This window comes from Stegodyphus dumicola, chromosome 7 (genome assembly GCF_044657685.1).
Source record: "Stegodyphus dumicola isolate Sdum_Otavi_A_Nest chromosome 7, ASM4465768v1".
NCBI classification, from domain to species: domain Eukaryota; kingdom Metazoa; phylum Arthropoda; class Arachnida; order Araneae; family Eresidae; genus Stegodyphus; species Stegodyphus dumicola.
Window position 1 is genome coordinate 177,101,836 of NC_140774.1, and position 15,470 is coordinate 177,117,305.

Here is a 15,470-nt window from a genome sequence, read left to right on the forward strand (position 1 = left end):
AAAATATGTTTTTACACATTAAAGTGAAATAAAATTTTTCCCAGAAAATTTCCCCCATAGCCTTAAATTTTTCGATGAAAATCATACGCTGCACTAAATTCTATAAAACTAAAAATAAGAATGCATCTATTTTGAATTAACTATTTTATCTATATTATTTAATATTTAAAGCAAATTTTAACCGGAGAAAATTTTATGTAGCACAATACAGAAAAATTTTGACAGCACCTGAAATATCAGTATGTCACTGATTTTCTGATAGTAAACAATTTAGTTTTTGTCTTCTTTAGCACATTCATTGCATAACTTTTGCATGTATTCCAAACAAACAGGGTCTTGGCAAGATAAACATAAATATGCTGTCTTTCTTTTCTTGCTTGGGGGGCACAGACGACATGTTTTCCTTGATTTTAATTTTGCTTCTTTTGTGCACTGCTCCACATCCTTAGACTCAGCTTCTTTTCCTAAAATCCACTTTATCGTCAGGCGCAATTCTCGATTTATTCTTGAATTTTTCACTCTCGTGTGTAGTAGTGGTTGGACTAATTCTCTCGCTAATTCTTTCAAAAACACCATTCTGGTCCTAACAGGGTTTTGGTTATAACCTTGGTGCAAAATGTATACATTTACTGTACTCATATCTACTAACCGGTAGAAAAGAGCCATAAGCCAATGCATTGTTCTCCAGGAATGGACAGAACATTTTTCATCTAAAGCATCAACACCACCTTTGGTTCTGTTATAAAAACCAATTATTTCAGGTTTCTGTGCTTCCGAGTCTGTTTCTATCGGATGATGCAATGATGACCTCAAAACCACTGCTCGTCTTTTCTTTGGAACAAATGAAATCAAGGTTATGTCTTTAGTAAACCCATACAATGTTGAATTCTCTTTTCTTGACTTACATGGAAGAAAATCTTTCGGAATTTCTTTTTTATTTTTTTTAAAAGTTCCAACGTATGTCAGTCCATTTTTCATTCTGTGGTAAGTTCTATGGAAGAAAACCAATAGTCTGCTGTTACATTCTCGTTTGTATTAAAAATTGGTTTGTTCAAACGCAGAACAGCTTGGCTTGGTTTGCTGAATATTTTCCAACTCTCTTCTACGCTAATTCCATCAGAGTCTTTTCCACAATAAAGATATGCATTGTAAGCATAATTATTCCGGGCATCAGTCAAACACATAACTTTTAATCCATATTTCACAGGCTTTTGGGGTATATACATTTTAAACCGACACTTTCCTCTGAATCCAACAAGCATTTCATCAATGCAGACATAAGTGCCTAATGTGTAAGCTTTCTGGGAGTTATAAATGAATAGATTCATCACTTCAGAAATAAGTGCTGCCGGATCAGATTTCTTTCGTTCTTTCCTATCATCTGGGTTATCAAATCGCAAATTTGAAAGTAAAAATTTAAAACATTTCATTGATATAACTGCACAAAAAATATCGCGGCCAGTTCCATCCGTGGCAAATAAACATTCAATATCTTCATGATTGGATTTGAAGACTGATGTGTAAATAAGTAAACCCAAAAGAGCTCTCAGTTCATCAACACAGGTGTAGTCAATTTCACCTTTAATCGGACCACATATATTTTTTATTTTTCTTTCAATTTTTAGATTTGTCCATTTCACAATTATGCTTAAAAGTTCATCAGTAAAAAGTAGTTGCCATACATTTTTTTTATCTGAATTATCAATTTTTCCGTAAGGTCTTAGTCCAGGAAGTCTTACGATATTGTGAGCTGGCCTTCTAACTTTTTGATTTGGTTCAACGGATGACCATTTGAACCAATTTTTTCCATAGTAGTATTTTACGGAATTAGTTGTTTCTAGATCAAAGAAATCATTGCTGTCTGCAGAAAATTCAGAGTCTGTTGAGTGGGCACTTTCGCAGAAATTTTCTTCACAGTCATCTTCTTCACTAAAATCACTTCCAACTTCGTCTAGAACTTTTTTCAGTTCTCCTGCATAATGCGGATCAGAAGGATAAATGAATCTCCGTGGACCTAACTTCAGAACCATGTGTTCACTACTGCCAAAAATTGTAACACTGAGAGGGAGGTGAGATCTCACAGACCGCTCTAGAAGAATTTCAACAGATACATTTGCCAAAGCATTTCGATAAGAAGGAGTCAGAAAGAAGGTCACAAAACGTGAAGCTAGGGGAAGAATCCATTCAATTGGACAAAGCATGAAATAGGGGTGATGGGAGGAACATGTGGCGCGATCCGTCAGACCGCACGTCCCACACAAACTTGCATTGTGCCCTCCCTTTACTTTATCCATGTACACATCGATATATTTTCACCTAAAAAGTCAAAAGAGCACCAAATTCTATAATATAGGCAAACAAAAAATACATAATCTCAGTAAAATACAGTTTAAACCAAACAATAAAATAACATAAAAAAGGAAAAACATGTTATACATTTAAGCACTACCAAAAGCAAATATTCATTTACTATGATTTTCAAGTTTACTTCGTACACCCAGAGCCACGTAAATATCAATCATACTCAAATGACTTTTTTCAAACCAGGTACTCTTTCTGATCGAACGCTTCACATAGTGACCATCTGAACCTTTCTTCCTACAAACCCATTCAAATCCATCTAAACAGTTTTTACGTTAGACTAGATGCATATGCTTCCTACATACAGGACACTTATAATGGCTACTAAGTAAACCTTCATTTACACACCAGTCAATTAAAGCTCTTTTCACCTTTCGCTCCAAAGCGTACAGAAACTTCAAATTAATCTTACTACATTCGGCCATTCTACCATCTAAAGAATCAAACCAACACACACCACAAAAACGCTTCGTCTATTTCAAAAACCTTGAAACTTCTGTCGATTTTCCCTGTGAGCTGAGATATTAAAGCTGCTGTGCAAACTTCCTGCCTATAACTGTTCCAGTCAATAGTTGTATTAGGTTCACCTTAAGTTTGTAATTCCCAAAATTCAATTGATATCATCTTCTAGCACCAAAAATATATGAACCTCACTATTGTAAGGAAAGGGATTTTGGAACCTTCAAATCAATTTTGCTTTCACAATCCATTTCTCTCATTGCAAAATCCTTTCCTGCAATGCCATTTGTTCAAAACTCAATTTCATTTCATGATCTTTCGAACAACAGTTTATTTTTAACGATGCTTCTTATTTGAAATAAATCAATTGCAGACTTTTCATTTTTCAACTATAGGCTTCCCCCCCCCCCAAAAAAAAAAAACCATGGATAGGTGATTGTAAAAAATTAAAAAATACGAAACTGGGAATAAAATTAAAAAAGTGTTGAATAGAACATATTTTTATACAAAATTTAAAAAATAAATTTCTAAACTATGTAAATAGTTTAACTTTAGCATCAATTTTTAAATATTAATTTACAATTACATATTTAATTGTTAGTTATTATTTTATTACACAAACCAGAAAATTAGATTTCAAAACTGTTATCACAAATTGCAGTACACAAATCGACGTCTAAAAAAGTCAAAATATGCCTATTGCACTTAAGTCCGGCTCGTACTGTATACACGTACATTTAAATAACAGAGACGCATACAGATATTTTATAGCAGCAACGCTTTTGTAAAGCATACAAATAATTTTCAGTGACTCAAAAATTAACATATAAATATTATTAACGGAATAATAAAGTAACAGACAAACTAATTACATGTTTTAATTTAAATTAAAAAGAAAATCCACTTTGCTTACTTTGTAAAAGCTTATTCCTTTCACTCGACACTGATGGAGGTTTGTCCATCGAACTTAAAATTGACCCAAGTAAGTCACTCATGATGGTCACTAATAAATATTTCGACTAATAGATAACTTTACAATTCAAATATTATCACCTGGGAAAATACAACAGCATGTTCCTAAACAGACAGACAAAATAGACAGATGTCTTGTTTTGCACCCGCTAAGTCTTTCTGCACCGATGGGCGAAAAATCAAGCTTAGGTGAGAAGGAAAGGTATATAGAAACGGGGGGGGGGGCAATTTCGGTTTCCAGAGAAGAGTAAAAAGAACTTCGTATTGTTTTACGAGTTCAAAAGGTCTGGAGAAAATAAATTTAAAAATAAATGGCCCATAGTAGTAAGAGGAGAAAGGAAAGAATAAAAAAAAAAAAAAAAAAAAGGGCCACGAGAGGAAAAGGAAGAGAAGTAGAATATATCTTGATATGTTATAGCGTCCATTGGTGTGTGTGTGTGTATGGATATGTCAAAAATACCGCCCCCCGCCGAAAAAAAATTTCTGATTAGGAATGTAACGTGAAGTAAACAAAATTAACATCAGTTTGGAATATATAGATACCTTAGCATAATTTTGTAAATGAGCATATAAAGGAGTTTTAGTTTGTAACTTATAAGGTATATAATATATCATATAGTTTTGAGCAGCACTGGGAAGACAAGGCATGCTAATATAAAGAAAACCTTACCGGTAAATACGTATACAAACTGTTTTTCATCTTGAGATCCCCGGTCGTCATTTGAAGGATAATTTAGTATGACTATTTCTGAGTCGTTGAAGCTGTTTCAGCACTTTGTATTGCAGCAATCAAGAACCTGTAAGTAAGTCTTTAGGAAAAAGAAAAAAAAACTTCTTATTATAATGATATCAGCGAGTTGTACCTTCAATGAAGGGAAGGAGTAAGATTAATCAAAGAGCATCAGTAAATGCTGTAGCAATATCGAGATTTCCGAAAGTGGCAGAAGGTCCCCGCCCATCAACGGTAGCAGCACCTTCATGGGAGACAGAAAAACCTCTTAAAAGCTAATTAATGTTGACTAAAAGTATTTTAATACGTAAGGTAAGAGGGAGTGGAAATAAGTAAATAAACAAACGGTAAAGTAACGAGAAATACGTAAAAAAATAAATAAAAATAAACAAAAATAGGCCCGCTTCCTAGAAGGTGGCCACTCCCTCATCGGATTAAAAATGGTGTATGAGATGCCGATATTCCCTTATGAACTATTACAGGTCATCGGCACCTGCAAGGATTTATAACATACTTCAAGGTAAGTTATGAAGGAGAAAAATTTTTAAAAGGAAATTTTATAAAAAAGAAGATGGTAATAATAGATAGAGAAGATGGTAATAATGAGTGGGTGTAAGCAGTGGGAAGACGTAAGTAGGATAACTTGTACTTGTGACATGATGATGCAGACGGTGGGAACATCGCTGCTTTTACCCATAGTTTTAGAAGACTGCCCTGAGGCGCTGGCAAATATAAAAATAATAAAAAATTAAAGAAATACAAGCGGCAAACTCTTCGCCGATAAGGCGTACTAAAATGTGCTGACATTGGCGGTTCGAGCTGGTGACCCAAGATGGCTGGAAGGCGTGGCTATATGGAATTGGAATTTGTAAAAATAGACGGTGCATAAATTGAAAATAACACTTTAAGGAAAAAGAAAAAAAAAAGTTTTTACGTCCTCGCAGCCAAGGAGGTTAGAATACATGGAGATGGCGTCTCTGCTGTCGCAATACGAGGAGAGTGAAGCCGGGGGAAGCAAATAAGCCACGCCTCGTGAGGGCAAGAAAACGTTTCCCTTACTATGCGAAGTGAGGTTAAACGTCAGCTTGTTTGAAGTTTTGAGTGTGTTTTCTGATTTCTTATGTGAAGACGTGAGAGGGTTATAAGGTACTGAATGGTTACATTGAAATAATGTCTACATTTCGGATTTCATTTCCATATAAAAGAATGTTTTTTTTTAACATGCATAAATAAGTAGAATAATTGAAATGTGCGTTTGAAAAGCCGTCAGAAAAGAGCTTGAGTATTTTCTCGGTGTGACGTGCGCGAAGAAACATCTATAATTCTCAGATTTTTCTTCAATTAATGGTTTGAGTATTATACTCGTAATTAACTGAGTTGTAAAAGCAAAACGGTAAGTAAACAAGGGAAGGGGGAGTGGTCAGCTCATCGTGGAAAAGAAAACGCGTTATTTTAAAGGTGTGATCATATTACATTACAAGTCATATTTTATGTATTTAATTTTATTTTCTGTTCAAGTAAATATTTAATAACAGGATTTAATTTGGGGTGAAATTTGTGGGAGTTTTAAAAATAACAATGCAGGATTTAAATATTATTTTTTATCATTGTTCATGCAATTTAATATTTTTCAAAACGTAAGTAGTATTTCTAACATGGAAAATTGAGAATTATACCTGTATACAAGGAGGTTAGAATACATGGAGATGGCGTCTCTGCTGTCGCAATACGAGGAGAGTGAAGCCGGGGGAAGCAAATAAGCCACGCCTCGTGAGGGCAAGAAAACGTTTCCCTTACTATGCGAAGTGAGGTTAAACGTCAGCTTGTTTGAAGTTTTGAGTGTGTTTTCTGATTTCTTATGTGAAGACGTGAGAGGGTTATAAGGTACTGAATGGTTACATTGAAATAATGTCTACATTTCGGATTTCATTTCCATATAAAAGAATGTTTTTTTTTAACATGCATAAATAAGTAGAATAATTGAAATGTGCGTTTGAAAAGCCGTCAGAAAAGAGCTTGAGTATTTTCTCGGTGTGACGTGCGCGAAGAAACATCTATAATTCTCAGATTTTTCTTCAATTAATGGTTTGAGTATTATACTCGTAATTAACTGAGTTGTAAAAGCAAAACGGTAAGTAAACAAGGGAAGGGGGAGTGGTCAGCTCATCGTGGAAAAGAAAACGCGTTATTTTAAAGGTGTGATCATATTACATTACAAGTCATATTTTATGTATTTAATTTTATTTTCTGTTCAAGTAAATATTTAATAACAGGATTTAATTTGGGGTGAAATTTGTGGGAGTTTTAAAAATAACAATGCAGGATTTAAATATTATTTTTTATCATTGTTCATGCAATTTAATATTTTTCAAAACGTAAGTAGTATTTCTAACATGGAAAATTGAGAATTATACCTGTATACAAGGAGGTTAGAATACATGGAGATGGCGTCTCTGCTGTCGCAATACGAGGAGAGTGAAGCCGGGGGAAGCAAATAAGCCACGCCTCGTGAGGGCAAGAAAACGTTTCCCTTACTATGCGAAGTGAGGTTAAACGTCAGCTTGTTTGAAGTTTTGAGTGTGTTTTCTGATTTCTTATGTGAAGACGTGAGAGGGTTATAAGGTACTGAATGGTTACATTGAAATAATGTCTACATTTCGGATTTCATTTCCATATAAAAGAATGTTTTTTTTTAACATGCATAAATAAGTAGAATAATTGAAATGTGCGTTTGAAAAGCCGTCAGAAAAGAGCTTGAGTATTTTCTCGGTGTGACGTGCGCGAAGAAACATCTATAATTCTCAGATTTTTCTTCAATTAATGGTTTGAGTATTATACTCGTAATTAACTGAGTTGTAAAAGCAAAACGGTAAGTAAACAAGGGAAGGGGGAGTGGTCAGCTCATCGTGGAAAAGAAAACGCGTTATTTTAAAGGTGTGATCATATTACATTACAAGTCATATTTTATGTATTTAATTTTATTTTCTGTTCAAGTAAATATTTAATAACAGGATTTAATTTGGAGTGAAATTTGTGGGAGTTTTAAAAATAACAATGCAGAATTTAAATATTATTTTTTATCATTGTTCATGCAATTTAATATTTTTCAAAACGTAAGTAGTATTTCTAACATGGAAAATTGAGAATTATACTTGTATATATTTAGAATAACTAAAATATAATCAATTAATGGTTTGAGTATTTATTTATTTATTTTCACAATACCTTTATTGCTAGCATTCATTAATGACAGCATGTAATTACATAATGCATTTCTCATTTAACTCATTTTTAAGGGAATCAGTCCCTTTGTACATATATTTTTCCTCTGCATTTCAGAGTAATTCAATTTGTAAACTATGATTAGTTCATTTTATCTTTCAATTTTTGCTAGGAAGTTCAGTCTAGTTTTTACATTTATTTCATACATATATAAGTCAAATGATATTTATTTCACATATGTATTAGGAATTTTAATAGCACTTTGCCTACTTTTACATTAAGATTTCACTGTTAAAGATTGACTGGTGCTGATTTGTTCAAAAATAAAAAACTAATCATAAGCATTTTTATTTTATTCAAAAAAAAAAAAAAGTTTATTTAACATGTAGAGTTCCATAAGAAAAAATCATGTATAAAAACTATAAAATATGCAAATACAAACATTATTTTGTATTATAAAATATACAAGACATGCAAGTTATAGAATATACAAGTTATGCAATATTTCTATCATTAAATAATCAGGTTATCTCAGTTCATGAAAATTTTGTGTGCATGAAAAGTAATTTATTCAATAGTAAAATTCTAATTTACTATAAGCATTGCACAAATGATAGATATATGTAACTACTAGTTAGCTGATAACATAATATTATTTTATAAAAAATAACAGGATATAACTACATAAGTTTTCAAGGAAGAAATATCTGTGTCGTTAATGAAGCTACAATAATTTATAGAAATGATAAAGTGAATTGCATAGATATATATAAATAAAATTTTACAAAATAAAATAAATTACATACATAAATAAAATTACATAAATTACATATATAAATAAAACAAATAAAAGTATGGTATATTACATCATAACTTCAATTAATGAGCAGTTCATTCAAGACATAACAAGCTCTGTTTGTGAAACAGAATGCAGACAAATTCCATCTGAATATAAAAACTGTAAATTACTCAAAGAAAATCTCAATGCAGTTCGTAATTTGCTTACTGCCCTTTAAACAATACCAGTTTTGTGAATTTCTGTCGTATTTTCTGTTTGTGTAGAAAAAGGGTGTTCTGTTTTGCTTCATAATGAAGCCGTATATTTATGTAATGCATAGCAATGCATTTGACTAAATAGAATAGATGATTACGCTCGGGTTCAGTATCCAGAGCATGATTTTTTAAACTTTCAAAGATGTTTACATCAAGACATTTAATTAAAACATCTGTAATTATAGTTTCGACTTTAGAAGTATTAATTTCTGACAGAGGATACATATTCAAATATCTTCTGAAAAGTATCTCAGTCTCTTTACATATTTTAATGGTATCCCAAGAAGGAAATATAAGTCCTCCGCTAGATTTTATATCTATCAATTTCCAATTTTTTTCTGATGAATAAAGTGCTTCAATGCATTTAGAGCAGAAAATTGTTTGTTCTGTTTTCCGAACAATAAAACCCGCAATATATGCAATAGTTTCTTCTAAATATTCACTAGGCCGGAAATATAAAGAAAGACAGTAATCATGTTCAGCCAATATATTATCATTATGAGTTGTTTCTTCATTTTCTAATATGAAATTTCTTCGGCTACTTTTATTTATGCCTTCTGTTGGATTTTTGTGTGAAGAACATACAAGGATTTTATAGTTTTCTATTGCCGAGCAATTTCCATTTTTATTAATTTCTAGTTCTTGATGAACAAGAATTTTTTTTAAAGCAGAAATGAATTGCCTGCAAGTTGGATTATTATTGCAGCCAAATTTTGATCTTATATACCCAAACAGAAGCTCTATGTTATCTTGATTAAATTTGTACAATGGTATATACTTCAGTTCTTCTTTCTTTACTAATTTTTCGAACACTCCCTTGCTACTTTCAATACAGATTAAAAATCCTAAAAAACCTGTTTTTCTGTTGCTAAGTACTAGAGGTGTTTTCTCTCTTCCAGAAAGGTTTTCAATGTAAAACTTTGCTTCGCTGAAGAATTGTAAAATAGTGGAATAATTTTCAGTGCACATTGCTTTTTTATAGGAAGCCTGGTGAATACTTCTGGAATTTAAAATATCGAATAGCCTATTAAATAATTTGATGAATCGTATTGTGCCTGATGCATCTTGAAAGCCATGAATTTCTTTTTCTAAACAAAACTGCAGAGCATCACCTACTGAATCACTAAAAAGTTGTGCAGCTAAATTTACTTTCATTGGTTGTTTTTTCCAAAATACGAGGGCCATCCAGGAAGTAGATTACGTTTCCGTCTGTGTCCGCTAGGGGCGGGGCTAGCGCGGCCATCTTGGGGTCAGAGCGTTGCGCAGCTCAGTCTGCATCTAGCCGTGCTAGTGAGAGGTTCGTGCTGTGCTCCGTTCAGATACTGTGACGGTTTGAAATGTCTGCGTTAATTGAAAATCCCGCGAGCTGCGAGGTGCGCTCAGTAATAAGGTTTCTGACTGCAAAAAACTGTAAACCGATAGAAATCTATCGGCAGCTTCGTGAAGTGTATGGGGAGAACATTATCACTGAAGGTGGAGTGCGTCAGTGGGTCATAAGATTTCAAAATGGCCGAACCAATGTTCACGACGAAGATCGAAGTGGGAGACCCAGCATAGTGACCGCCGAACTTCTCGAAAAAGTCGATGCTAAAGTCCGTGAAAATCGAAATTTCACAATAACGGAACTTTCTTTGAGTTTTCCACAAATTTCGCGAAGTTTGTTGCACGAAATCATCAGCGAAAAGCTTGGTTACCACAAGTTTTGTGCAAGATGGAAGGCAAGAAGAGGTAACGAAGTGGTTGAAGGCGCAGGCGGCGGAATTTTTCGACGAAGGAATTTCCAAGCTCGTACATCGCTACGATAAATGCCTTAATTTGTATGGTGACTATGTAGAAAAGTAGTATTTGAGTGTGGCTTTCATCTGTATATAATAAAATTTGTTTCCTATACTTTGTTTATTTTTTTATTCCAAAACGTAATCTACTTTCTGCATAGCCCTCGTACATTGTGCCGTTTCAATTTATTTGCCAAATGAAGGCCCTCTTCTTCTTGTAATTTATTTAAATTAACTATGTGTTCCCACTGAATTATTTTATGTTCATAGTCAATTAGAACACCTTTGTCCTCAAAAGTATTTCTTACCAATTTTAAAGCATGGCAAGGATCCAGGAAGAAATATATGGGTTGCTGTGTTGTGGGATGGAGGAAGAAAGTTTTAAAATCATCCAATTCAAAACTGCAGCCTAGATTTTTCATCATTGAGAAATTTGAAACGGAACCATCACATGTCAGACTAACAATATTAACATTTGCTTCACTTAACCATCTTAAGCAATTAAGAATAACTGATGCACGCTGCTCTCCACTTAATCCAGCTGTAAAAAAGTAGCCTACTGGAAGCTTCCAGTTACTATTAATACAATTTACCAATAGTACAAAAACTTCTTTTGCAACAGACCTTTCGTCACCATCTAAATGTGTTCCAATATCAATATATCCAACATACTGTTCACCATTCCATTCTACATGTTGTCGAATTGCCATTTCGTCAACAATTAATGAACAAAATACTGGATATTGACTTGTTGAACTTTTTGCTTTCAAAGCTGCTAAAGCTTCTTTGCAGAATCCTGGTGATGCATCTAAACTTTCATACCATTTAGAAATGGTACGTGGATGTGGTAACCCAGTGTCAAATTGCTTTCTGACGTAACAGTATGCTTTGGGTGACAAGAAATTTAAAGTTAATGCAAAAGAACGAAGTTGGGGGGAGTATTTGTTATGTTTTTTCTTAAGACGTAAATTAATTTCTTTGGAAATTTCTGGAATGTTATTCAAAAGTTCATAGTACTCATCTATAATTAAATTTTTATTTTTCAATTCGAGTAGAATATTTTTATACGAAAGCAATCGCTTTTGTAAGCGTCGTTTTGTTTGTTGCAGCCCTTTAACTTGAATTTTTGCCTTCTTGAGTTGCAAAGAAGTTTTCGTCAGTTTTACTTTCAACGTTTTTTTTTACAGGAGAATCTTCTGTATTACTGCATGTTTCATCAGCTATGAATTCTCTAGTTTCTGAGTTGGCAGGAGCAGGTCTCTTAAATGGAACTTTCTTAGTCTGTGAAAAAAAAAAAAAAAAAAAATTAGCACTGAAATACTTACGTACATTAGAACAGCTTATTTAACATCTTATTGATCTAAATATATACAGTGAATCGTCTCTTGAGATAATTAATAATCACAGTGGAGGTGATGTTCTACATTTATGTTCTTATATTCGCAGAAGTAATGATTGCGCTAATCGCTATGACAAAGCGCTTAAAGCTAATGCCTTAACAATTTCTGTAATTTTAATATTTTTTTATTTGTAACATACATTATTCCTTTTGCAGTATAAAGAGGGAAATCTACAAATATTAAGTATTAAAAAATATATATGTTCATTTATCAGTTACACAGTAGGACATTGATTATTTGAATGCAGTTTTAAAAAATTTTTGGCCTCTCAAAAATTAAATTATTTTTAAAAATCTTTTTAAAAAGTAAGGTTTAATAACATACAGTTTCACACTGATTTAAAAAAAAAATCTGAATCCATGCATTCAGAGAGAAATATATTAATGAAAATTAGTTGCTACAATAAATTAAAACATTTTGCTAAATACGAAGTTTTGGATTACCAATATATATCAGCCATTGAGGGACTCGTCACCAGAAATGCTTTTCAATGTTAGAGCGGGGAACTGATTTTACATCCAAGAGAATGGAGAAGACACATCTCAATTTTGAAGAAGAACACCCCGGGGAATGAATCAAAGAGTCTTCTTTTGTAAAATTAATGAATTATGATAATTTTATTTTAAAATGAAACATAAGGGAAAAACCTTTTGCTATAAAATATATTTTAAATGCTTATTTTATCCACTAATTTAATCTCGTATTCTTTCGAAAAAAGTCTCTGAAGAGCACACTTCTAAGATAAAGAAAGAAGAGTAAACTTATTTTATAAAAAATTGAAAGGTAAAAGCAGTTTACTGGAATAGAGAACAAACATATACTACTGAAAGTGTTTGAAACTGAGGGGGGGTGGGACAGTAATGGTGATGAACAGATGAAAAATCAAAATTTATGTACAGAAACTGGGATATGGCATGACAATTTCAATGCAAACAAAATAATAAATCACAGCAACCTATAGATGTAAGAACTGTGTGTGTGTGATTATGGCAAAGCCTTGAGGGCTATCTGCCTAAGGAGAGGGATGTCTTCGTGGAGGACTTTCTAAGGGAAACTGGCTCGTACACACATTACACATGGGGAAAACCACGAAAACGCCCATGCAGCCAGCCCGTTTGTGGGATTCGAACCTCGGACTGAACTACCACTATTCAGCGACTTTACCGCTCGGCCGCTGGTGGGCACAGAGTCGTAGCTAGGGTTTTCAGCGCCCGAGGACAACTGAAGATTTCGCGCCCCCTACTGCTTGCCAAGGATGGAAAACATTTAATTCTAAAATTTCGTAACATCAGTTTGGCGCCCCTTGGATTCTGTGCCCGGGGATAGATGTCCCCCCTCTAGCTAAGCCCCTGGGTGGGCAACAGATGTAAGAATAAATAAGCTTGTAATCTTGAATAGCTATCAAATGAATATTATATGTCGACTTTAATACTTAAAAGAAATTTTACAAACTTGTAACAGATTATTAATTTCTCCCTGCCCTCCAAATCTCGCAATGCACAAAGAAAGTAAAAATTAAAAATTCCTCAAAGGTTTTATTTCTGAATTTGCAAGCAGATGTGAGAAACCGTAGCACTAGCCTTACCAGTGGTAGACAGTTATTTAATTAGAAGAGGACTGTTCATAATATATCACTAAATCATATACAAACATTCTTTAATATTAATTTAGAATTTAAATAACAAAAATCAGTGATTTTGTTTGAATTCTAAATTAATACTTGATTGGTGTGTTTAAGTTAATTATGCTTTAATATTATTAAAAAATAAAACACATCCTTATACGAGGGCTATCCAGAAAGTAGATTACGTTTTGGAATAAAAAAATAAACAAAGTATAGGAAACAAATTTTATTATATACAGATGAAAGCCACACTCAAATACTACTTTTCTACATAGTCACCATACAAATTAAGGCATTTATCGTAGCGATGTACGAGCTTGGAAATTCCTTCGTCGAAAAATTCGGCCGCCTGCGCCTTCAACCACTTCGTTACCTCTTCTTGCAGCTGTGCGTCGTCATCAAAACGCTGCATAGCCAGCCACTTCTTCATTGCTGGGAATAGGTGGAAGTCGCTCGGTGCCAGGTCGGGACTGTACGGCGGATGAGGAAACAACTCCCACTTAAAAGATTCAAGAACTTTACGAGTGACATTTGCCGTGTGGGGCCGGGCGTTGTCGTGAATCAACAAGATCTTAGAGCTCAACATTCCTCTGCGCTTGTTTTGAATTGCTCTTCTGAGTTTTTGGAGAGTTTGGCAATACCTTTGAGAGTTTATTGTAGTGCCTCTTTCCAGGAAATCCACCAAAATTACACCTTTTCTGTCCCAAAAAACAGTCGCCATCATCTTCCTTGCCGACATTGTTTGCATGCATTTCTTGGGTTTTTGGGGAGAACTTGTGTGCCCCCACTGCATTGATTGCAATTTCGTTTCACAGTTCACATGTTTCACCCATGTTTCGTCACCAGTAACGATGCGATCGAGTAAAGAGTCACCATCCTTATGGTAAGCGTCCAAAAAGTTCAACGCTGCAGCCATTCGCTGATTTTTGTGGTCCTCTGTCAAGATTTTTGGAATCCATCTTGCACAAAACTTGTGGTAACCAAGCTTTTCGCTGATGATTTCGTGCAACAAACTTCGCGAAATTTGTGGAAAACTCAAAGAAAGTTCCGTTATTGTGAAATTTCGATTTTCACGGACTTTAGCATCGACTTTTTCGAGAAGTTCGGCGGTCACTATGCTGGGTCTCCCACTTCGATCTTCGTCGTGAACATTGGTTCGGCCATTTTGAAATCTTATGACCCACTGACGCACTCCACCTTCAGTGATAATGTTCTCCCCATACACTTCACGAAGCTGCCGATAGATTTCTATCGGTTTACAGTTTTTTGCAGTCAGAAACCTTATTACTGAGCGCACCTCGCAGCTCGCGGGATTTTCAATTAACGCAGACATTTCAAACCGTCACAGTATCTGAACGGAGCACAGCACGAACCTCTCACTAGCACGGCTAGATGCAGACTGAGCTGCGCAACGCTCTGACCCCAAGATGGCCGCGCTAGCCCCGCCCCTAGCGGACACAGACGGAAACGTAATCTACTTCCTGGATGGCCCTCGTATACCTTTTGAACTTTCTGCAAATAAGATGGAAATTCTTTAAAGATGCGATGCTCGGAACAACACCCTTTTTAAGCGTTACAAGGTGGCTAGCGTATCTTTTATTGAAATCCTCTTCTTTAAAATGTTCAGAACAGAGAAATGCATTTGCAGAAGGATTCCAATCTTTACGCCGTATTGCCTGAATCCATGCTTCTCTTAACGTTGGATCTTTAGGAATTCTGAAAAAGAAAAATCCATATGTTGAAGAAGTATAAAAATAAATGTTTTAAAACAATCTAAAATCCAATTTTTAGTATAGTACATGATAGATTAATATAGTACATGATGCAATACAGAAATGGCATATAAAATTACCAAATAATTTTAGTGCATAAAT

At 34.1% G+C, this 15,470-nt stretch overlaps 1 protein-coding gene across 1 annotated transcript in view; it reads right to left on the reverse strand.

The window, feature by feature from the left end:
- LOC118179942 (sperm-associated antigen 7 homolog) overlaps nucleotides 1–3,927 on the reverse strand; it is a 42,818-nt gene extending 38,891 nt beyond the window's left edge. Inside the window, exon 1 of the mRNA XM_035349101.2 lies at nucleotides 3,734–3,927. Within this exon, the coding sequence (XP_035204992.1) occupies nucleotides 3,734–3,815 (82 nt within the window). The 5' untranslated portion in view covers nucleotides 3,816–3,927. The remainder of the gene's footprint in view (nucleotides 1–3,733) is intronic.
- Nucleotides 3,928–15,470: the final 11,543 nt, after the last annotated feature.